The 24,803-nt window shown below is 38.4% G+C and overlaps 1 protein-coding gene across 6 annotated transcripts in view; it reads left to right on the forward strand.

Moving 5' to 3' along the window:
* Nucleotides 1-24,803, forward strand: part of RELN (reelin) — an 895,263-nt gene that overhangs the window by 519,924 nt on the left and 350,536 nt on the right. For all 6 annotated transcript variants that reach the window (XM_073652257.1, XM_073652259.1, XM_073652258.1 and 3 more), the window contains exon 11: nt 18,100-18,245. In XM_073652257.1, coding sequence (XP_073508358.1) covers nt 18,100-18,245 — 146 coding nt within the window. The remainder of the gene's footprint in view (nt 1-18,099; nt 18,246-24,803) is intronic.

The raw sequence follows: 24,803 nt of genomic DNA on the forward strand, positions 1-24,803 counted from the left end.
AGGTATAATGTAAAAATATTTATACTGTGCGGCATAATTTTTTTCCAATGGGAACTTATGTGTGATATATCACATTGTATACCTAAAAATTGGGATGTACTGCACCATTTCATCAGAGATGTATGTCTGATTCAGGACCGTAACTGTGGTGTAATGCACGATACAATACAATTTTGCTCTGCATACTGTGTTATGTGTTAGAATGCACACATTTATGTGTAGGAGGCCTAATATGAACAGACAATAGCTCCATGTAGCTGTTGGGTGGCCACCAAAATCATTTCAACTGCTGGACCTAATTCACCAACATTACCCCAACATGTGTTAAATTTATCATGAAATAGATTTATCCTTTAATCCTTTTCCACTTATGCTATTATAACAACCTTGAGTTATAATATACTTGTGTGAAGCATATTATATTTGTCTGATTCCAAGTGCATGTTTAACCCCTTTATGACCTTGGACGTATCGGTTCAAGGTTGTCTCAAGATTTGATTTGATCAGCTGTCATTTGCCTCTAACAGCTGAGAGTGGAATCGCGATCCACTCACAACTGTTAACGTGTTAAATGGCTTGCATTTAACTTTAGCGCGCCGTAAGCTCCGCCCATCGGCATCCTTCACATGATTGCGGGGCACCAATGGGTTGTCTGTAGACAACCCCCGTGTTTGTTATTGTAGATCTCCTATGAATGCCGGCGCGTGGCTGGTGTTCATAGGAGATGATGATTTGTGCTATACAGAAGCAGAAGCCTGTTATGAGTAGCACAAGTGATCGGAAGATCAGAGCTTCAAGTCTCCTAAGGGGACTATTGAAGCAAGTAAAAAGTAAAAAATAAAATTTAAAAAAAATATTTAAAAAAATTTAAAAAATATAAAAGTTCAAATCAACTCCCTTTTGCCCTATCTATATATATATAATCGTCTTATCCCGTCTGTCTGTCTGTCCAGGAAATCCCGCGTCGCTGATTGGTCCTGCCGTGGCCATTCAGCGACGCGGGATTTCAGAAAAAGATGGAGGCCGGACGGAGGTCAGCGGCGATGCAGCAGGGAGATGACCAGCGCTAGCTGCTCATCTCCCCGCTGCTGGCAGCACAAGTACCCCGACGGGCGGCGCCGCTCACCTCCATGCGGCTAACGTCGGGAGATCAGCGGCTTGGCCCGCTGATCTCCGGAGGGCAAGTGTGAACGGAGGACCGGGGAGCGGCTCTTCCGGTCGGGATACTTCTGCTGCGAGCAGCCGCTCATCTCCCGGCTTCTCGCAGCGGAAGTAGCCGCACAGGCAGCGCCGCTCCCCGGTCCTCACTAATACGACGCTGATTGGTCGCGGTCGACGCCCGCGACCAATCAGCAATTTTGGTGCCAAATTTAAACACCGCTCTGCTGATTGGTCGCGGTTGCCAGCCACGACCAATCAGCAGTATTGGCGCCAAATTTAAACCCTGCTCTGCTGATTGGTCGCGGTAGACAGCCGCGACCAATCAGCGATATTGGCGCCAAATTTCAAAAACGCTCTGCTGATTGGTCACGGCGCTGATTAGTCACGGCTCTGGGAAAAAGAGGAGCAAAAAAACAAAAATGCAAAAATGGAAAATCGCAAGCTGAAGGATTTAAAGGGAATCTGTCACTTCCAGAAACACTATTACTTGCAAATATAGTGGTACTTGCAGGTAAAATAGCATTTTAACCATGTTTTGCTGTGTCACTGGAAGAATGACTACAGAGAAATACTACTTAGAGAGCACGCTGTAATCCCTCCTCCTACACATTGTTTGACAGCCAGCTCCACAGTTTGTGTGTATGTAAAGCAGGCTGCCAATCAATGTACAGCTGAGTGATTAAAGCATGCTCGCTGTATACTGAGAGGTGACTGTACCAGCCTCCTGCACCGCCTTAATGACTGGAAGGGAGCGCTGCAGGGATATTATAGCTACATTTTTTCCATATAGCCATGGTTAAAATGCTATTTTTTCCTGCAGATTACCACTATATCTGCAGGTAAATAGCGGTTTTGGAAGCAACAGGCTTCCTTTAAAGAAAAACACTAAAGTGCAGTAAACATTTGTAATTTGTGTTGTTTCAGTTTTGTGTATTGCCTGCACATGATCAATTTATTCACAATATGTACACACGAGACTGTACTTATCTCAACTACTATATAATTAATCACAATACAGATATGTTATAATATTCCAGAGCGGCACCCCATTAATCTCTTTCCTATTTTCCCCTCTCATATTTCAGCTGTGCTTATTGCCTAGATTTTAATTAAAAAATGTCCTCTCTAAGGAGGACTCAGAAGTGGCAAACATAATCACTTAAAATATTACAGTCATTACAGAAATTGGCTGCTTCATTTTCAACCTACTCATAAACTCTTATTTTCTGCTCCCTCCAAAGTGTTTTTTTTTGCATACACATTGTTTACAAGCTAATCTAGTTACCAGAAACCTTCCACTCAGATGGGCTGAGTGACAACTCCTTAATGGATGAAATTTATGACTTTATGCTCATGTAGAGGTGAAGGCAAAGTGGACAGATTTCTTTCCATCTGCCACCAGACCTTTTGCAAGCTGCATGTCCCAAATACCCAATGTTCTCAATTCAATCAAAAAGATGTCGCCAAAAAATAAATTGTTAGGCTACAGCTGTCTATAAGAATCATTGGTCCATTGAGCCCCAAGGAGAGATGAAAAGGGAATGTAAGTCATCAACAGAGCTAAAGATGGAAAAGTTAAAGGTAAAACATTATCAACGTATAGGCAAGATGTATTAGGGAAGGAAGCAGTAAGTTCAGCACATTTTCATTCTTATATTTATTTCGTAGTTTAGCTTAGTAAAATATGACAACCTAGATATCTGAGTTTTTATAAATATGTTTTATTGCACCAAATATATAACATAAAAATACCTATATGCCATCCAATAAAAATGGAAGCAAAAAGCCAAAATGTGAAAATTGCAGTCTTTATTAATGTCAGCATTAAGTACATTTTAATTACCGTATTTTTTGGACTATAAGATGCACCGGATCGTAAGACGCACTTAGGTTTTAAAGGAGGAAAATAGAAAAAAAATGAAGCAAAAAATGTGGTTATGATTCACTGTTATAGGGAGGGGGATCTGCTGCTGACACTGTTATAGGAATACATGGTCCCCCATCCCCATCCTGGTATACATGGTCCTCCATCCCCATCCTGGTATAGATGGTCCACCATCCTCATCCTGGTATATGTGGTCCCCGTCCTGGTATACATGGCCCCCCATCCTGGTATATAGTGAAGGAAATAATTATTTGATCCCTTGCTGTTTTTGTAAGTTTGCCTACTGACAAAGACATGAACAGTCTATAATTTTAAGGGTAGGTTAATTTTAACATTGAGAGATAGAATATCCCCCCAAAAAATCAAGAAAATCACATTGTATAAATTAGATACATTTATTTGCATTTTGCAGTGAGAAATAAGTATTTGATTCCTCTGGAAAACAACACTTAATACTTGGTGGCAAAACCCTTGTTGGCAAGCACAGTAGTCAGACGTTTTTTGTAGTTGATGATGAGGGTTGTGCACATATATATGGCCCCATGACGCTGCACATAACACAAATAAATGATTCTACTCACCTCTGCTTCCTCGCATCATTGCGTCTGGTTTTGGTGCCAGCATCTGATGTCATGCGCTGCTTACTTGCTGAAGTCACTGCCATGCGTCTCCACACGCTGAGGTCAGCTGCTGGAATATTCACTTCTCCCCACACCGGGGTCTATGGGAGTGGAGAGAAGTGAATATTCATTCTCTTTAATAGCGATCACACTGTAAGCCAAAACCGTCGGCTCCTGCATCTGCTGGGAGATCACGTGTGCCCGCTACTGAAGGGAATGAATATTCACCGCTCTTACTTCCCAGTGTGGGGAACAGTGAATATTCATTCTCTTTAATAGGGGGCACACGTGATCGCCCAGCAGCTGCAGGAGCCGGCGTCTGCTGCTAACCGTGTGATTGCTATCAAAGAAAATAAATATTCACTGCTCCCCACGCCCATAGTCCCTCCCACCTCTCAGCGCCGGCTTCAGTATATAGAGGTGGGAGGGATTATGGGCATCAGGAGTAGTGAATATTCATTCACTTTAACAGCCGGCACACGTGTTAGCTGCAGCAGCCGGCTCCTGCCCCCTATGACCTGCTCCTCTGCCGTTTCACCCCCCCCCCATCCACAGCTGGACTATAACGTACATCTGGACTACAAGATGCACCCCCCACTTTCCTCCAAAATTTTGGAGGAAAAAAGTGTGTCTTATAGTCTGAAAAATATGGTAACCCTTCTATTTATTATTTATTTTTTTTATCCTATCCATTTTTATCTTTTTGTCCTGATATTGCACATTTTTTTCTTACATTTTCACTATAATTAATTCCCCATATACATGTGTACATAAACATACTTGTGAATGTATTGCACTGTTCTACAGCCAAATTGGTTCAGAGACGAAAACAGTTGAACTTAGCTAATTTGTGGTGCTGAAAACTAATATGATGCTTAAATTTGCTTCTTGGCTCTAATTTTCAAGATCCAGAGGAGGTTGTAATTACTTATGACACCTTTCATGCAGCCTCATAGAAAAATTGTGTTTTTATTATTTCATCATCAATATTGCATTGTTATTAACTAGTCTCTTATATCATCTATTTAGTCTATTGAGCCTTCAGTATTCTACCATCATAAGGTGAAAAATCAAAAAACGCCAACTGAGCTCCAATGACGTAATCCTAATTACAGTTGCATCACCTACTTTTATAAATGCTCTCTGTGTAAGGTATGCAGATTTAGGATTTTTTAGGTTAGTTTATTAGCATATTGACATGTTTCTATATGTGTTTTCAGATATGCCTCGTTCTTGCATTAGCAAAGTGGATAGTTTTTGCTACATATGCAGAGAAGTCACTTTTGCGTCACAAAGGTGAAACTTGACTACCATGATAAGGAAAGCCTACAACCTGTGTTTCGGCTGCAGAATAGGAGATCAGGACAAAAGTTGGGCTCCACACATATGCTGCAATAGATGTACATCACATCTTTACCAGTGGTTGCATGGGAAGAGGCAATCTATGCCTTTTGTAGTCCCAGTCATCTGGAGCAAGCCAACTGATCACACTACCAACTGCTATTTCTGCATGTTGCTCCCCATTAGGAAAGGAGTTAAAAGGATGAAGTGGAGTTTACAGTATCCAAACATTCCATCTGCAATAAGCCCAGTACCACATACAGAAGAACTGCTGGTTCCAAAAGCACCAGAAACCTTTTCAGTCGAGTCAAGTGAGGAAGAAGTGGGCACTTGGTGTCATGAAGCATCTTCCTCTCACGACTCTGACTTTCTGTCAGCAATCTCAACTGAAGCAGACCTTATAATAACAGAAAGTGAACTGAACGATCTTGTTAGAGATTTGGATCTGCCCAAGAGTAAGTCTGAGCTCTCAGATTCCAGGCTACAGTGTGGAATCTCCTTGTGGGTGATGTTCGGATTTCTTTGTTCCGCAACCATGATAAAGATCTTGTTCAATACTTCTTCATGGAGGGCGATCTTGTGATATACAACAACATCAATAGTTTAATTGAAGCTCTGAATATGTCATAATCCAGAGGAATGGAGGCTCTTCATCAGTTCATCCAAATCAAGCCTAAAAGCCGTTTTGCTGCATAATGGCTATGAGCTACCTTTAATTCCAGTTTGTTATGCAGTCCACATGAAAGAAACATCTGACAACACGAAACAGCTGTTGAGATGCCTGAACCATGACAAACATTTGTGGCCTCATCACACATTTTCATTGTGCTGCTTATCACCAAGCTGTGCAGGGAACTACAGCATAGACCCACTTCACTAAAATAGAGGTGTACTGCAGTTCGCTGCACATAGGGTGGCCAAGATGCTGCTATGCAGGGAAAATTCATATTCTCAGCATCACTAAATGTCCCAGAGGCCTCAACGTAGTAGTTTTTTAAAGCTATGTTCACACATCACGTTTTTTTCATCGTTTTTTGATGCTTTTTTTAATGCACATTTTGTGTTGCCTTTTGCAGTACCAGCAAAGTCTATGAGAGTCCAGAATTCTTAGTTCACATAGCATGGTTTTTTGGAAAATAGAGCATGTCACTTCTTTCAACGTTTTTTCAGCGTTTTTTCACCCTTAGGAAGTAATGGGTGGTGAAAAAACCCCTGAAAAAAAACGCATCAAAATTTGTTTCAGCGTTTTTGATGCCAAAATAGAATGGGATTCCTTTTTTTCACAGAACTTTATGTACATTCATAAAAAGAGACAGAAGGACAGTGAAAAAACTCTGAAAAAACGCATCAAAAAAGCACCAAAACTGCAAGAAAATTCTGCAGCAAACCTCCCTTAAGAGATCAGGTTTTGCTGCAGATTTGTGAGGTAAAAAAACATAGCCTAAGAGTTACACAGATTCCGTAGCTGGTTGATTGTGCGAAGATAAATTTGTGTGCAGATCAAAAGTCAGCACCGTTTTCATTATTTTTTTTTTTTGCAATATAACAATCTTGTGACTGCTATCAGAAAAACGTATGTCCCATATAGGGAAATGCTTCCTATTATGTGTTTCATCTTGTACCCTATTCCGTGCATTCTTTTCAAGCATGATATTCAACTAATTTTGAAATGAAGAGAAATAATGTGAGCTGTATGCAGCCTCTTAATCCCATACCACATATTTAGTGCATCTATGGGGAGACAGAATAAAAACTGGTATCTGTACATTTTCACTAATTTAAATTTAAAATTATCATGTTAGAAACCAGATTTGACAATTGTTGCATATTAGGTCAGGCCTATTCATTACATTTTTGAAACCTTATTGTGTCTAGTTAAAAATCGGTGCCTGACTGCCGACAGCTCAATTTGGACCCTCTTTTTGCCTGGGCCCATGACAACAGTACTATGTGTACTACACTGATGGTGACCCTAATTGTATCTACTGAGCTGCTAGATGTTTGCACATTAAATCTAAAAATGTTACCATGCATTAAATACTCTGAGGATATGAGATTATTCTCCATAATGAACTGATAGATGAAACAGGTTTCTCCTCCAGATTTTCACTTCTTGCTACCTAGCCTTCTCTTCCTTGTTTTTCATTCCTCTTTCACCTCTACTGGACAGGGGGGGGAGGGAGCAGGGAAGAGCGGGATGAAAGAGGTGCTCTTATTAACCCCTTCCCGACCGATGGCATATAGGTACGACATCTGTCATGTCCCTGCATTTGATGCAGGCTCCGGCACTGGGCCCGCATCTTTCCCTGCACATAACAACTGATCTGATCAGCTCTCAAGTGCATCTAACAACCGCGTGTGGATTCACGATCCACCTGCAGCTGTTAACAAGCTGTTATCAATCTCTGACAGCGGCATTTAACACGCGCTGGCTGGAAGCACAACACAAGACCCGCCCATCGACGCCCCTAGCACATGATCACGGGGCGCCGATGGGATGCCTGTCATTGTAAGTCTCCTATGAATGCCGGTCTGTGGCTGGCATTCATAGGAGAACATGATTTATGCTACACATAACAGGGCTGAAGCACCCCTATGTATATCCCAGGCAATCAGATGATTGCAGTTCAAATCTCCTAAGGGGACTATTGCAGCCAGTGAAAAGTAAACAAAGAACATTTTTAAAAATAGTAAAAAAACACAAAAGTTCAAATCACCCCCCTTTTGCCCCATTCAAAATACAACAATTAAAAAAAATAAAAAATACACATGTTTGGTATTGCCGCGTTCAGAAATGTTACATCTATCAAAATCGAAAGTAAATTAATCCAATTGGTAAACGGTGTAGCAAGAAAAAAATCAAAACGCCAGAATTGTTTTTTTGGTTGCTGCAACATTGCAATAAAATGCAATAACGGGCGATCAAAACATTGTATCTACTCCAAAATGGTATCAATAACAAAGTCAGCTCAGCATGCAAAAAATAAACCCTCACACAGCACCAGATCACGAAAAATGGAGACGGCGACATTTCTTTTTCTTACAAACTTTGGATTTTTTTTCACCACTTAAGTAAAAAAGAACTTATACATGTTTGATATTGTTGTACTTGTACTGACCTGAAGAATCATTGCCAGGTCAATTTAGGATTTAGTGAACATGGTAAATAAAAAACAAAAAAAAGCAATTGTGAAATTCCACTTCTTATGCAATTTCATCGCACTTGGAATTTTTTCCCATTTTCCAATACACTATATGATTAAAATCAATGATGTCATTCACAAGTACAATGCATCCTGCAAAAAAACAAGCCCTCATACAGTCAAATTGATGGAAAAATAAAAACTTTACTACTCTGGGATAAAGAAAAAAGGAAAATCGCTCAGAGGTGAATTGGTTAATTAAGCGATTTTTGATGACCGAGTTGTTGGTCTCACCCTATCATACGTTATAGTTAAATTCTCCTATATTGATATTAAGTCTCATTTCAGTCCATAAACGTATTTTCTTCCTGTTATATTATTATGATAATCTGATGTATGTATGTGTTTATACACATATATATGTGTGTATGTATATATATATATATATATACAGGTGCATCTCACCAAATTAGAATATCATCAAAAAGTTAATTTATTTCAGTTCTTCAATACAAAAAGTGAAACTCATATATTATATAGAGTCATTACAAACAGAGTGATCTATTTCAGGTGTTTATTTCTGTTATGTTGATGATTATGGCTTACAGTCAATGAAAACACAAAAGTCTTTATCTCAGTAAATTAAAATAATTAACAAAAAACACTTGCAAAGGCTTCCTAAGTATTTAAAAAGGTCCCTTAGTCTGTTTCAGTAGGCTCCACAATCATGGGAAAGACTGCTGACTTGACAGATGCCCAGAAGGCAGTCATTGACACACTCCACAAGGTCCCAGAGTTACAATTTTCCTTTGGAAATCAAGGTCCCAGAGTATGGAGGAAGAGTGTAGAGGCACACAATTGAAGCTGCTTGAGGTTTAGTGTGAAGCTTCCACAATCAGTGATGGTTTGTGGAGTCATGTCATCTGCTGGTGTAGGTCCACTGTGTTTTATCAAGACCAAAGTCAGCGCAGCCGTCTACCAGGAAATTTTAGAGCACTTCATGCTTCCCTCTGCCGGCAAGCTTTTTGGAGATGGATATTTCATTCTCCAGCAGGACTTGGCACCTGTCCACACTGCCAAAAGTACCAATACCTGGTTTAAAAACAACAGTATCACTGTGCTTGATTGGCCAGCAAACTCGCCTGACCTTAACCCCATACGACCAAGTATTGAGTGCATTTATTGAACATACATTTCAGTAGGCCAACATTTTGGATTTTAAAAACATTTTTCAAGCTGTCGTGTAAGCCATAATCATCAACATTAACAGAAATAAACATTTGAAATAGATCACTCTGTTTGTAATGACTATATATAATATAGGAGTTTCACTTTCATGTATTGAAGAACTGAAATAAATTAACTTTTTGATCATATTCTAATTTAGTGAAATGCTCCTGTATGTATGTAATATATATACATATATATATATATAAATATATATACACACGTGTGTGTATATTCCCTTTGAGCAGTAAGATTTTAATCTGTATCCCCCTGAATATAATAACAATTGCCTAGAAGACTTGGTGCTGCTGTCCTTAAAAATCATGGAGGTCATGTTACTTCAACTAATTTGAGTAAAACTGAAGATTTTGTAATGAAATGTAATTTTGGAAATTGTTTTTGTGTTTAGTGAGAGATTGATTACAATCTTACTTTTGAAGGGGAGTGTACTCATTTATGCTGAGCACTGTGTGCATGTGTGTATATACTGTATCTAAGCATATTTTTTGTCTGCCTTCTGATTTATTATGTCTCTTGATCCCTTATGTCCTCATTTCATTTGCTTTTCTACTTTCCACTGTATAATGATTGAATAAACACATTGAAATATAAATCTGAAAATGAAATTCACAGTATAAAATATAGGATTCATACTTTATTATGACAAACTAGGTAATTATATTTCTTCATATGTTCAAGTGGCATATATATTGTGTATATCTCTGTTTCATCTACTAATAGATTAGGCCTGAAAAGTCAGGTATAGTATTTCTATACCTGGTATATATTAATATACTATTATATATTTATACAATGAGACACATGTCACAAGGCCTTTATTATGACATTTCAGAGCAGTGCCATCAATGAGTCATAGTTATTAACCACTACAAAGGCGAAGAGGATTCTAAATCCTCAAGGATACACTACTCAGTGACACTTTAAAGCAATGAATGGAAATAAGAGCTTACACCAAGTCCTTGGCAGAAAGCTTTTAGTAAAGCATTAAGTCATTTTTTTATAGTACTTCGATGGCATACAGACAAAAATTGGCTTAGATAGAAAATGCACTGGCAAGGAATTATGTAAGGATTAAAATTATCCATACACAATTCAACTTATCTGCTTTTAGCAGGATACCCACGCTCTTGAAAATGTGCCAATCGAATGGATCAGTGGTTGTTGGCTGAACACATTTCATTTTAAAAATAACCATGTCTTTACACTGTGCAGAGCTATGCTAGGTCGTTCTAATAGTGGCAGTGGCTATTGTCATTGCCAAATAAATCAGTGACTTAAATGTCATGCAAATTTTTTCTTTCTGTTAGCTCCATCAGCATCAATAAGAACATGACAAAGAAACATAATTAATTTGCACATAGAATATATTTCCAGCTGATGATATAACCTATATACACAAAAGTAATGGTAATTAAAAAGCTGACTTTTCAAAATAAGCTGTCGTGTTTACACATGAGTAAAAACTCTATATTCGGTCATCACATGATGTGTAAACCTACAAAATGTATTAAAAAAGAGGCAATAGTATAATATAAATCACTGTATTAATTAAAGATGAATGATATATTCAAAAAGCATGTAAAACACAGAAGACAAGATAAAAGAGGTTTAAAAAAAAAGGGGGAAGGAAGTTACATGATTAAAGGGCTTTGTATAATACATCATCAGTAAACGGTGTATAAAGTGCAGTGTTCATAGATATTCATTAATTGCATAATATACAATTAATAATAAAATATATATATATGTGTCAAGTGACAATAAAACAATTGAATTCATAATAAATTAATATCACACAGTGCAACAATGTCAAAATCCCATCATGGGAAGCTGAAGAATTTCATACTCCAATCAAAGGGCTGAAGACATGAAAACTGACCAGAGAAGCACACCACAGCATCTTCACACCACTCCAATGCACTTTTCACTGTCGTTTCATCAAGGTGTTGGAGTCTATTAAGATGATAGATCTCTATTTCAGCCACCATTGCCATTTTGCTCAGTACGGTATGCTATGTGACATCCAGTTTCACTTGCTGTACAGGATGGATCAATCCTGGATCCAGCTGTACAACCATTTCTCCAAAGTGTCCCAGGAGCCTTTTTTCAACACTACATCAGGCCGCATGTTGCTCGTGCTATTGTGAGCAGCCTGCATGGCCTAAATGTGCTACCATGACCTGCAGCATCTTCAGAAATGACTTCTATTGAGAACATCTGGGACAAAATTGGTCAGTAATTGCAAAGAGAGCTTCCAGCCTCTGATTTTGATGATTTGCATGCCCAAATACATTTTGTGTGGCAGAACATTCCTCAGCCAACCATTAATAACCTTATTAATAGCATGCGAAGTGCAAATATTACAGTGTGTGGCCCTCATACTCCGTACTTAATAAATGTATGTTAAAAAAAATTTTGAACATTTTGTTTCCATTTTTTTATAATTTGCATATCATTAACATTTATATTAATCCTGTGATTTTCAGAACTCCATGTCTTTTTTTCTTGGTCTTGCAATTTCAATGTTAAGAAATGTATTAATATTTTTTTAAAAAAACAAGAGATAATGAAAAATCTCTGAGGAACATTTATTTTTCTTTTATTTTTAATTTTTCCCACTGTAACTGGGGCATACTTAAGAGCCCCAGTTACAGGGGAAAACATCCCCCAGGCTTTACTGGCAGAGCTGATCTGCATCTGCTAGGACTCAGCAGCTCTGCTATGTTGGCAGAAACCCGGCAATCATGTGATTGCTAGGTTCTGCATATTAGGAATTGTTATGTTGCCTTTGAAATGGAAAACATAATCTGTAATAAACAGCTTTTGTCTTCTCCCCAGGATCCCCAGGTGTGTTTGACAGTTGTGGTCAAGAGACATACCTGTTCCTGCTAGATTGCAGGAGCTTAAAAGGGTGGTTCACTACTAAGACAACCCCTTCTCAATCTGAGTGTTTGCCCCCGTTAAAATAAAAACACTCAGGGCTCGCTTACACGAGCATATAACATGCCCGAGTGCTGTGCAATGTTTTATAGCAGAGAACTTGGACCTGTGTTATTCTATGTATTTCAACAAACTGACCGGCACTTTCAAACAGAAAAAGACAAGTGTGAACAGGTGCAAGCTAAGAGAGTCACTCTATATATAACTAACAAATTAAAGCTGCACTCTGAAACACTATAATATGTAAACATTAAATATATGAAATTGGAATTGCATTACTGCTGTAGAAAATAAGTTAAAAAATGAAGGTACTTAGCGCATAAATTAGCCACTTCATCTGAGCCCAACATGAATTGGCCAATTTATTTGCTAAGTATCTTCATTTTTTAACTTATTTTCTAATAATAACGCAATTCCAATATCCTATATTCAATGTTAACATATTATAGTGTTTCAGAGTGCAGCTTTAATTTGTCAGTGTTATTTTATGGGGCAGCTCAGATTTTCAATTTTTTTCTCATGACGATTTGACATGAGAAAACAATCACAGCGTGCTGCGAGTGGCTGCGAGACTTGGCTCACACGTACCCATAACAAGTCTATGCTGCGTGTGAAACATCGAATATCATCCGAGTGAAGTGCAATTACTGTGGACACAGGCAATGGAGACATTACTTTCTCTATCTTCTTCTCACCTGTGCTGCAATTCTCTAATGCTAGAGAATTGGAACACAGTGCACTGACAGTCGGATCAAACTCTGACAGAGTTTGATCCAAGAGTATTTGCATAATCGGCTTCTCTGGAATGAGAGAATCCACAGCCATGTGACCCCAATCTTATACTCTCCTCCTGTGCTAGTTCCATTCCTGAGTCAGAGCTGTGCCTGGCCGCTCACGTCCTGTCAATTACTTAAGCGTCCAAAGGTGAGGAGAGCGAAGCCGGCACGTGAGCCCCGGGAGAGCGAGTGCCAAAACCGCTGAAACGACGCCGGCCCAGGAGGTTAGTATAAGTATTTTTTTTTAATGGGACAAAACACTCAGATTGAGAAGGTGTTGTTCTAGTTGTGGACAACCCTTTTAAACCTTACCCTGTAAATTTACAATAGCACCGAGTTAAAGCCCAGAGCCAAGTGCCATAAATTTACGATGCCTGGTTGTTAACTAGTTAATGAGATCAAAAATACATGCAGGCCAGAGGGAATTGCATATCACTTATATCATACTCTTTTGTCATAGTCTACTGATACCAGCTACTGACCTTTTGCTGCTCATGTATCTCGGTCTAATTGATTTGACCTTTAATCTTTACTAAATTTATGCACAATAAAGATTTGATCATAAGAATGAGATCCTTCACTTTTCTCGATGAATAGTGATCCTTTGTGAGTGAATGCTTACATTAATTAGCAATAGCATAGATGTAGACTACTTTTTGTTGGGGGAAAAAATCTTTCAGTAGGTGTTTGCTGAATTCCATAAATTTAGGAAGCAATATGGAATAGTGATCAAAATACTTGTGTAACTATTCATCAATAGATGAAACATTTTCTTTATGTTTCTTATTGTACTTAACTAGAATATATATACATGTGGGGTTCCTACTCACTTGGGTGCATCGGGAAGCAAACAGGAAGCATTTTCATTTAAATGTCCAAGTCGGTTTATAGCTTCATAAACCGGTCAAAATGGAAACGGCCTTTAGTGCAAGCAAAACAAAGATGCACCAAGTAATCCTCTTAGTGCTTACGTGCACTAGAGCAACATTCCTGGATTACATCACAGAGGACAACCATCTCTGTGATACGTACCTCCCATCGAATATGTGTCCATGAGCTATCTTACAATATATATGTTTTACATAGGAAAATAAAGCACAGGCAGTGATGTCCATAAGTCTGATCTGTCGCATTCGTAGCCAATCTCTGAGACAATTATTTACCCATCAGTATTATGACATTAAGACCAAAATATTCGCTAAAAACAAGGAACAAATAGCTTTTATTGTTTCTATGTTCTGGAGCTTGCTGTGCAGCCTGTGATATCAATAATTTTCAGACAGTGTAAGCTAGTAATAAGCAGATCGATCCACAGACATTCTACTTTGGGTCAAATTTCCTGAAATTCACATGATATGTCAAATTCAAACACTCTGCGATTTGATTTGCGAAGAACGGCCCAAAAAAATAAATGCCCAGAGCATTTACCACACTTTTGAAGACTCAGGGAGTGGGCTACCAAAACGTGGCATGAACAATGGGCGTGGTAGCATGATTGAAAAATAAAACATATCAGTGAAAAAATGTGGGAATCGCTAGCAGCAGCAACACCGTTTGCACTGCTGGTAGCAACCATACGGCAGTAATAGTGCCAAATGCAGGTCACACTTGGCCTCCTTTTACCTTTTGAAAGCGTATTAGTGGGGAGGAAGCAAAGGGCATAATGAAATATTTGTCACACCACTCAGCTAGAGTCAGTGTTTTGCTCAGTCAGCCTTCTCTGCCTCCATAACACTTAATGCTATACTGAGCGTAATTTCAATCCAGTCAATAAAACTTGTTTCAGTTCTGCCCCACAGTCCCCTAACCTGCAGCATTTTGGAGGCTAAGGAACGTACAACACCAGATCAACTTCTTTCAATTGATTTATTGTAAGAGATGAATAGTCAGCCTTTGTTCTTGAGTGACATGAAGCCATAGAGGATGGAGAACGCAATTTCTGTGCCAAGCTGTGTTTCGATCCCTGTGAACTGTGCTGGTGGGAGCACTGGCAGTGGTAGTAGCCCTCTGAGCCAAGGCAAACCTTGAGTTGTGAACCAGTCATGGCGGAAGAGCTCAGGCCATTTCCCACACCGGGGTAACTGTGAGCAAAATCAGGAATTACGATGATGATGATGATGCTGCGGTGGACAAAACCTGAGAACCACACTGGGGTGTGGGAGGTACAGTCATTAGAGGAGGAGGGTGTTGGCCTTGGAGTTACACAGTGCAGGTGACATGTGGCTAAAAGATTCTGTGGGGTAAATTTGGCTTTTTCTGCTGTCCGCTCTGGAGCTTGTGATGCCGCTCGTGCTGTTGTTGAAGTAAACTTAATAGCGCCTGAAAGTCTGGTTGCAGTGGTGGCAAGTTGTACGTGTGAGCATTTAGTGTGTGTGAGATCCTTTGCACCTGCCACTTGACAATTTTTTTTGGTAGTCTGCAGGCTCTGTAAGAGGAAAATAAGCTGTGGACGTTCAGGCTCATATAGACTAGAAACTACATTTCTCCATCAGGATATGACATGACATCACTGGTTCATTTGGCAAAGGCCTGCTGGCCAGCAAGAATTGAGTTTTCCTCTTCTCCCTTTCACCACACTCTTCTTTCTGTCAGCCAGAGTAGTATCTGGTCAGTGTCATCATCACCACAATCATCAGTATAATCCAACACAACTGCTTGTCATACTCCGATAAAGTCTTCTCCTCTTTCCCCTTCACAATGGTAAGTATTTATCCCTAACTGTGTCGAAGAAACTAGTGTACATTCCCAGTCATCCATTGTTTTGCCAACTAAACTCTCACCTGAAAAAGTTGTTGGTTTTGCACTCGCTGTCAAATCACCTTGTGGAATCTGCTGCTTCTTGAGAACTGATGGCATGCACACCTCACTAGAAGATACCGATCCTCCATTATTTCTTGCAGAAATGCCCATTGTTTTTTCTCACATGCAGGTGAACATAGGCCGTTTCTTGAGTTGTCTTTGAGCTCCAAAGTGCACTATACTGTAAATAACTGGAGCATCAACTGTGGGCAGAAACAATACATATTTTTCACAGATCACCAGATCACTGCGTGAATCTTTTAGCAGCAGCGATGCACCACCACATCTGGGACAGGTGATGAAGCCTCAGCGACTGGGAGCTACATTTGTTTAAACCACACTACACCTCTTCTTGATCCTGCTCAACATACATGACCCTAACCCCCACAGGCACAGGTTACATCTTAATTCCACACATTACATTTATTCTTTTTGTTCATTCACAGTAATGCACTGCCAAGTGATTTAAAGGGACTTTGTCAGCACAGAATGACTGTTCAAACCACGTACAGGGCGTGGTGCATCATGGCATGGCTATTTATTTAAATACTCCTTCCCACCGGCTTGTTTTCCATCTATAGACACAGCTATGTCATCAGACAAATTAAAAAACAGGAGGAGGAAAAAATGAAACCACAAAAACAAAACCTGTCAGCATTCTAAGGAGGTTAAATGCTAGTAGACACATAAAATAATGATATTGGGTGCGACAAAAGCAGACCCTGATTTCTTAGTGACTGAGCTAAAATAAATTGTGGCGTGGTGGCTGAAAGCTAGTCATTTGAGTCAGAGAAATACAGCAATAACTGGTGCAGAACTGCAAACACTGTACAGTTGCATAACATGAGTGCTGTACAAGTGCAAAAGGGATGAATCGCAGCACTGATTGTAGCAGCTCCATGCCTAACAAAGTGTCAATGATTCCTCTCTCCCTCTATCAGTCTATCGATTTCTTGTACTTAAAGAAAATCTGCTATGTCAAAAAATGTAATTAACTTGCAGATATCGGGGTTAATCTTCAGGTTAATAGTGCTCTTAAGCCGTTCGGACTCCGCACCGAAAGCCTGGCTGCCAGGAGTAAATGAACTTTTTTCCAATAGCCTCTGACTTTCAGTCATAGAGGCGCAACCGGCGAACCACACCCCGGCAGTGATGCAGTGCTGAGCCGGCTGTCAGTCAGTGCTGGGGCGTGCTTATAGCCATTGCTCTCTATGTACTGAAGCCGTGCAGTCTGAGCCTGTATGACTGAAATCCAGAGGTTTCCTCCCGGCAAACGGATTTTCAGTGTAGTGGCCGAATGTCTTTAGAATGCTGCAAACCTGCAGATTAGCCAAAAACTCTAGTCCAAAACACTGTCCACAGCCACTTCTCTGTCCAGGTTTCTACTCTCCTCTTCATAAAAATTTAAAAAGCTACTTTTACATCTTCTGTTCTTAGTAAAACCAATCAGGCTATCGCTTATTATGTTTTTTTGTTTTTTTACCAAATACCCCTCTATACAGTCCCTTATAAGCCTCTCAAAAATAGTTCCCACAATAGAGGTTAAGCTTACTTGTCTATAATTACTCAGTATAGACACAGAGCCCTTTTTAAAAATTGAGAGTCTTTAAAAATTATATACTGGGGAATGGCAGTAACTGAGCTGAGCTCCTTAAGAACTCTTAGATATTGTTCAAATTGATTTTGTTTATCTGAGCTTGTACTGTATGTTCATATACCAAACGGAGCATATTAGTTGAAGTATTAAGAAAATATATTGGAAAATTGTAGAGTTTTTTATTTATACAGCGAATGTGCTTTTTTTTTTTGCAAAGAACTAGAAACACACGTAACATTGAAAATCACATTCCATTCCAATGTCCATTGCAGATGGACAGCTTGCTAGATGGGCCTGTAAATCTGTACAAACATTTTTATAACTTGTTTATAGCACTTTCTATCTGGAAATATACTGGCTGGTGACCTGTTCATGTAGTGTTACATCAATACCTTTATCATAAAAGTTGGCTGAACCATACAATATAAGCACTTTTTAACTTTTGTATCCCTATTTCCTCATAGATTGTAGGCTTGTAAGTGCTGCTGATACATAAAGTGCTGCAGAATATGTTGGTATTATGTACATAAACATTATTATTATCAATTATTATGTTATAGATTGTCATGTCTGGTTCTTGTCTCCATAGCATAGTTGTCAGTCAGATGGCAACTCCATCTACTTTCATGGAACAGAGGGCAGTGAATATAACTTTGCAGCAACAAGAGATGTTGATTTATCTACTGAAGACATCCAGGATCAGTGGTCAGAAGAATTTGAGAGTCAGCCAGCTGGGTGAGCATTTCTCTTGCAAACATAAAACAGCACTCTAACTAAAGACACCTTCAAAATAACATATTCAGAAATTACAAAATACATTTCCTTTGATATTTTTTAGTTACCCTACAGTTTATTAAAAAATAAATAAAAGTGAGAAAAATGTACAAAATAAGTGCATTAAAACAGTTTTGAAAAGGTGTACAGTGCTTCAGAATGTAAAAAATAGCATATAAATAGTCTACCAGTTTTATGGATAAGGTAATCGATCTAGGGTCCAGTTCTTCTTCAGGCTAAGCAATAGTAAGCGAACCAGCAATCACCCACTTGAATAAATACATTTGTCTCCATGTTTTTTCCATCTAAAACAAAAAAAATAACACAAAGACATCGTACGGCAGAGCTTTACGCCGATGAGAGGAAATTTTTGGCCAATTTTTTTATACTCACAAACATGGGTTGAATTTTCATGATTTCACTCATGTTACACAAAAAACATGTATTTTCTAATTATTTACCTTAGAAAGTTTGTGAACCCTTCAGAATTTTCCTTGTTCCTGCATAAAGATAAGGCATCCTATGACATGTCTTATGACACTATGTAGGCTTGGCTTGCCGGTTGTGAAGCATGTTTTTAACAGTGTCTTCTTTAATAAAGTATCATGACTATGTCCGAAGAAGACTGCAAGATTTAAGTAGTCTGTGTATAAAGCTCATGGAAAATTGCCATATATACCCTATATTCATTTTACTCATTAATTAATTGGGTTCTGTGATAACCTGAAATTGGGTGTTGGCATGCCTAGCATTAGCTTCTTGCGTCTGCTTTTGGATTGTTGAGAAGTTGTGGACATTTTCAGTGATACCTTTTTTTAAATACAACTTTTTGATCACTTTTATTCCATTTTTGTGTGGCGATGAAAAAACAATTTTTGGCATAGTTTTATTTATATAAGCAGTACACTGAACACAGTACAAAAATAAATAAAGTGACAGCTTTATAGCTTTCTTTGTTCTAGATGCAGAAATAACAATTATTTGTTCTTTTTTTTGTTTCTATATGAATACTGCATTTTTAATGCCAAAACATTTTTATGTGAATTTTTTTCAGATTTTTTTTTATTTCTTCAAAAATATTATTGAACTTTTTTTTATTAACTTTTCTTTGTCCCACTATGGAAATTGTATACTATTTCACACTGACATAAGGCCTGTTAGACCCTGCTTATGGCACAGTCTATCAGGCCACCATTGCTAGCAGACTTGGAGACACTCTGCAATCGTGTTGCTGGGCAGCCTATGGTGTTAGAGAGGGAGCCCCTCCCTCTTACAACCTTCTAGATGCAGTCACTGTTGGCATCTAGAGGGTTAAACTTCCAAAATCGGTACTGACTCTCATCTTAGCTGTCTGCTGCAGGAGCTCGTGTGTCAGTTAAGCCAGGCTCCTGGCAGTGATCATCTTTATGTAACTGTACATCTGAAGGGGTTAATTACAGTAAATACAAGTTGTTAATTAAATACTGGGGGTTAATTAAATACTCAACAGTGCTGTTTAATTCTATGCGCAGTTTACATGGGGACATCACTGGAGCTGATAATAGCTGATCTGTGGGGGTGTCGGACGTATCCAAAATTTATGATCAGTTCTAACACTGTTGCATTTCATAGAAAACTTAATTTGAAAAGCTGGCCAGGGGCTTTGAGTCTCAGATAAGTAGTCCGAGGCAGTTCCCCTGCTGCTTTACTCTGCCCCACTCCCTATGACTGGCAGGTGTTTCTCTAGACTAACATATAAGGAGAGATATGATAGCCATCGGGAGCAGGGTGGGGAGAAGCTGTGGCTCTGGCAAAAAGAATGAGCCAATAGATTCCCTTTAATTTATTTGTTTTGATAAATAATAATATTCCTTACAAAGCACAAAGTGCATGTTTACAGCCATTACTATAACCCTACACAGATGAATGCTGCATGTGGTTTGGGGAACAGTTTAACAGATACTTCAGTGCCTTTGGACAGTGCAAGTCTTCCTTGAAGGATAATATACATGTATACCATATTGAACTGATTAAATACATTGTATCTTTTGACAGATTAAGCTGTCAATGCAATATGCATATTATTGTGAGAAAATTGCATTCAAAGTGTGCACCTTCCAAAATGTGATTTTGTAATTTCTAATGCTTTTCAGGAAATAAAGGATGTAAGAGAATTACATATAATAATAACTAATCGATTGCTTGTTTTCCGAATGCATCATTTTGGACATTGCTCACATGTCTTAAATTGCAATCTTAGGTTAGTATTTGGGTGAATGGAGAGACATCTACTTGAGTTGGAGTAATTGGAGCATATTTATAGCCAGTGAACCAGAGAGAGAGTGTGGCAAAATTAATTGACTGCCAAGTAAATCAAGCATTCATTTCAACTGTAGTATTCTTCAAGACCTCCATTCACTAGTGGACCTTTCTTTTCTTCCATAATGGGATTTAAATTCCACTTAGAGCAGTGACTTCCAAATTATATAGTAGAGCTATTTGTCATTAACGCAGACTCAAATAATATACAGTAGACATGTGAAAGCTCACTGAAAGCCACAATAATACCTGTCACTCTAGGTCAGATGTCAAGAGAGAAATTATTTAAGATTAGTTGAGTAGGCAGCAATACATTTAAAGCACTGCTGCCATTTACAAAGGAAATAGCATTCATTTGTATTTGTTAAAGGGTTATTCTCAAGTTTGATAGTTATCCCTTATCCAATGGATAGGGAACAACTACCCAATCACTGAGGGTCCAACCGCAGGAGCCTCCACTGATCCCAAGAACCAGGGTTCATTCTAATAGGAGTGCTGAAGATCAGTCAAGTGCAGTGCTAGGCTGATCTTCGTCAGTCCCATTAAGAATGAATGAAGCGGCAATGCACATGATCAAGCTCCGCTGCATTCATCCGGGGCTCTTCAAAGCCACAATTCTCAGGATTAATTGGGGCCCCAGCAGTCAGACCTCAAGTGATAAGGAAGTTTCCCCCTATCCCAAGAATTGGGAATAACTCTCAAACTTGAGAATACCCCTTTAACGGGAATCTGTAAATAGGAACAACCCTCCTAAGCTATGTATATGGGCATGTAGGTCATAGGAAGCTGAATAAAGTAATACCTTTATATCTGCGATTCGATGTCTTATGCCAGAGGAATCAACATTTTTCTTATATTTAGATGAGCTGTTCAAAACTATGGGCCGGACACTGATCTGCATGAGAATCTGCCTCCAAAGCTTATTTTAAATGAAAGGGGACATTAACAGTCTGAAACATGTAACTAACACAGAGCAGTAGAGCTGAACTTTGTCTCCTTACAAACAGATTAGCTGCAGCTCTCACAGCTCTGCTGTAATGTAACACAATTGTAACCCTTTCTGCCTGTGAGATTGAAGCTGAGAGGAACCTGCAGATGTGTCAGTTATAATCACATACAGCTCTGCAGTGAGATCAGGAGAGCAAAGAGTGGCCATTACACATACACACACTGGTAACGCCCCCTTTTATTTAAATTTAACTCTGGAGGCACATTCTCATGCATATCAATGTTTGGCCCATAGCCTGGAACAGCTCATTTACATATAGGAAAAACGTGGATTTCTCTAGAATAAAACATCAGATCGCAGATATCAATGTATCATGTTATTCAGCTTTTTTATGACCTGCATGCCCATATAGATGGCTTAGGAGGGTTGATCTTACTGACAGATACCCTTTAAGTTTATTTGGAAAATGTGTCTTGAATGAGCCTTCAACGTTTGTCTATACAATAGAAGACAGGAAAAAAAGAAACATACAGAGATTATGAATAAATAAATTCCTCATGGTCATAGTTCTTGAACTCTCTTGTGTTTTTAATCAAAAATAAATATTTTCATTAGTATATTGTAAAAATGATGCAGTTGTTAGAGTTGTATTCCAGTAATACATGTTTACCTAATGAGCATGTGAGAAGACATTGTAGGTCTTATTGAACCCATTCCCTACATGTGATATGCATGTCACATGCCAAATGCGGGTGTATAGAACGGGTCCAGGAGCTGAGCCTGCACCATACTTAACAGATGCCAGCTCTTTTCCTCAGCTGGCATCTACCCCCTATAGCAACGACCAGTGTTTGCTTCACTTGCATAGTTACACTGAGAAAAGAGTGTGGACTGCAAGGGGAATTAATTCAAATAAACCCTAAGAGGGCAACTTCTCATCTAAATAATCTCATCTCAATCTAATAGCCAATTAAAACTTAGCCAAAAGCCAATTAAAACTTAGCCATTATTATGCAATTCTAAAACCTTACTGTTTCCTTTCTGTAATCAAATTTATAGTGGGGTAATAGAGATTAAAAATTGCCCATGGTCACTAATATTGTTTGATGACCCTATAAATTAAACAGAAGTACTTTAATTATGATATAGAGATAGGCCTACAGAGTACCATCTCAACATTGCAAATTAGCAAACTGTGGGTGGATTAAAACAGTAACCAACATTACAGATGTCCCACCAACATGTTTCACCGTCTCAGCAGCATCATCAGGGGATGCAACACTAGTGTTAATGCATTATGTGTATGTACCCCAATATAGTAAAAATAAAAATGTCAATTCACCATGGAAAAAGCCCTCACATAGCAATCTCTAAAATAAATAAATAAATAAATACAAGAATTACAGGTCTCAAAAAATTACTACACAATGCATTTTTTTTTTTACAATTTTCTGAAATATTTTTTCCACTCCATGAATTGAAAATTAAAATGACACAAGTTTAGCATATTAAATGTGCTGACCTGAAAAGTCAGGTTGCCAGGTCTTCTTTAATGTACAATGAACGCCATAAAAATAAAACCCTGAAAACAATGCAAAATTGCATTTTTTTTTCACCATTTCACCAGTTTTCTCCACATGTTGCAGTACATTGAACCTCTCAGACACAACTAAGGTTTTATTACTGAAAGATGTTGGAATCAGACGCTCCAGCTCTGTTACATTTTTACTGCAACATGGAATAAAAGTAATGTTTTATTGGAAATTCCTTTATTGCTTGATCTTTTATTTTTTCTATATTGGGGAATTTATTAATCCTTTAGTGTAATCATGTAAGGTTGGATTCTAGTATGCTTGCAGTGAGATGACTTTACTGTTCTAAGTACATTGAATGGTAAAATGAATGGTGTCAATCAAAACTTCAACTCATGCCGCAAACAGCAAGCCCTCTTTTGGCTATGTCGATAAAAATAAAATAGTTACAACTCTTGAAATAAGAAGATGAAAAACGAAAGCACAAAAACAGGTTGTTTTAGGATGTGGATTAAAGGGAACTTTGATGTCCCACTTTAAACCATCACCACCTTGTTGTTTACTTCACTGCTTTGCCGGCATGTACCTATATCAGCTTTCTCAAAATACATAGTCTAAAGATTGCTTATAATTTGATGAGTGCAATATGCTAATTAGCTCAGAGTAGTTATCTGACAGGGCTGTTCCTGTGAATCCTCATGATGTCTGAAAAGTGATCATGCCCATTGTGTCTTGATTAAACACCCACAGTGCTTTATGCTTTGTTGAGTTTTGCTTGCTGGGCATGTGCAATGAAGAAAGCTGTACTTGTACATACACCGGATGCACATGCTCCTCAAGCTGAACTCAACAGAGCATAACAGCCCTGTGGGACACCAATCAAGTCACAATGGGTGTGATTAAAAGGCCAGGCTGTGTGACTGACTATTCACATGAACGACCCCATCCAGATGACTTCCAAGGGGAAATTAGCATATTGCACACACTGAATTTTCATTTAATTTTTAAACTGGACTTTTTTTCAGAAAGTTTATGTAAGAACATGACTGTAAAACAGTGAAGGAGATATATACCATGGTAGTGGCAATTTCCATTTAAACCCTTCCCGACATGGATAGATTTTTGCGTTTGCATTTTTTCCTATCCATCTTTTAAGAGCCATAACTTTTTTATTTTTCCGTCAACAATGCTATATGAGGGTTTGATTTTTGTGGTTCAAGTTGTACTCGCGGATGACACCATTCATTTTAACATGAAATGTACTGGAAAGCAGGAAATAAATTAAAAGTGCTGCAAAATTGCAAAAAAGCATAATTTGACAGTTTGTTTGTTTTTTTTAATTTATGCAGCAATTTAATTCTCCAGAGCAATACGATCATGAAGATACCAAACATGCTTAATTTTTTTTTTTTTTGAGTGGTAAAAAAAATTTAGAACTTTGTAAAAAAAAAAATAATAATAATTGCATGTCTTGCCAGTTTCCAAGACCCATAACATTTTATATTTTTGGTTTATGGGGCTGTGTGAGGGCTTATTTTTTGTGTCCTGAGCCAAAATATAATTCTAGCGTTTAGATTTTTTTTCATTATGCCCTTTTACTGATGAAGGTAATTAATTTATTATTTTGATAGATCAGACATTTACAGACATAGCGACACCACATTTGTGTATTTTTTTTCCTTTATTTATTTTGTAATAGGGAAAAAGGGGGATTTGAACTTTTAGAGTTTTTTTTTTTTC

This window comes from Phyllobates terribilis, unplaced genomic scaffold (genome assembly GCF_046119375.1).
Source record: "Phyllobates terribilis strain yellow unplaced genomic scaffold, ASM4611937v1 Scaffold_11__3_contigs__length_659146591, whole genome shotgun sequence".
Taxonomy (NCBI): Eukaryota; Metazoa; Chordata; class Amphibia; order Anura; family Dendrobatidae; genus Phyllobates; species Phyllobates terribilis.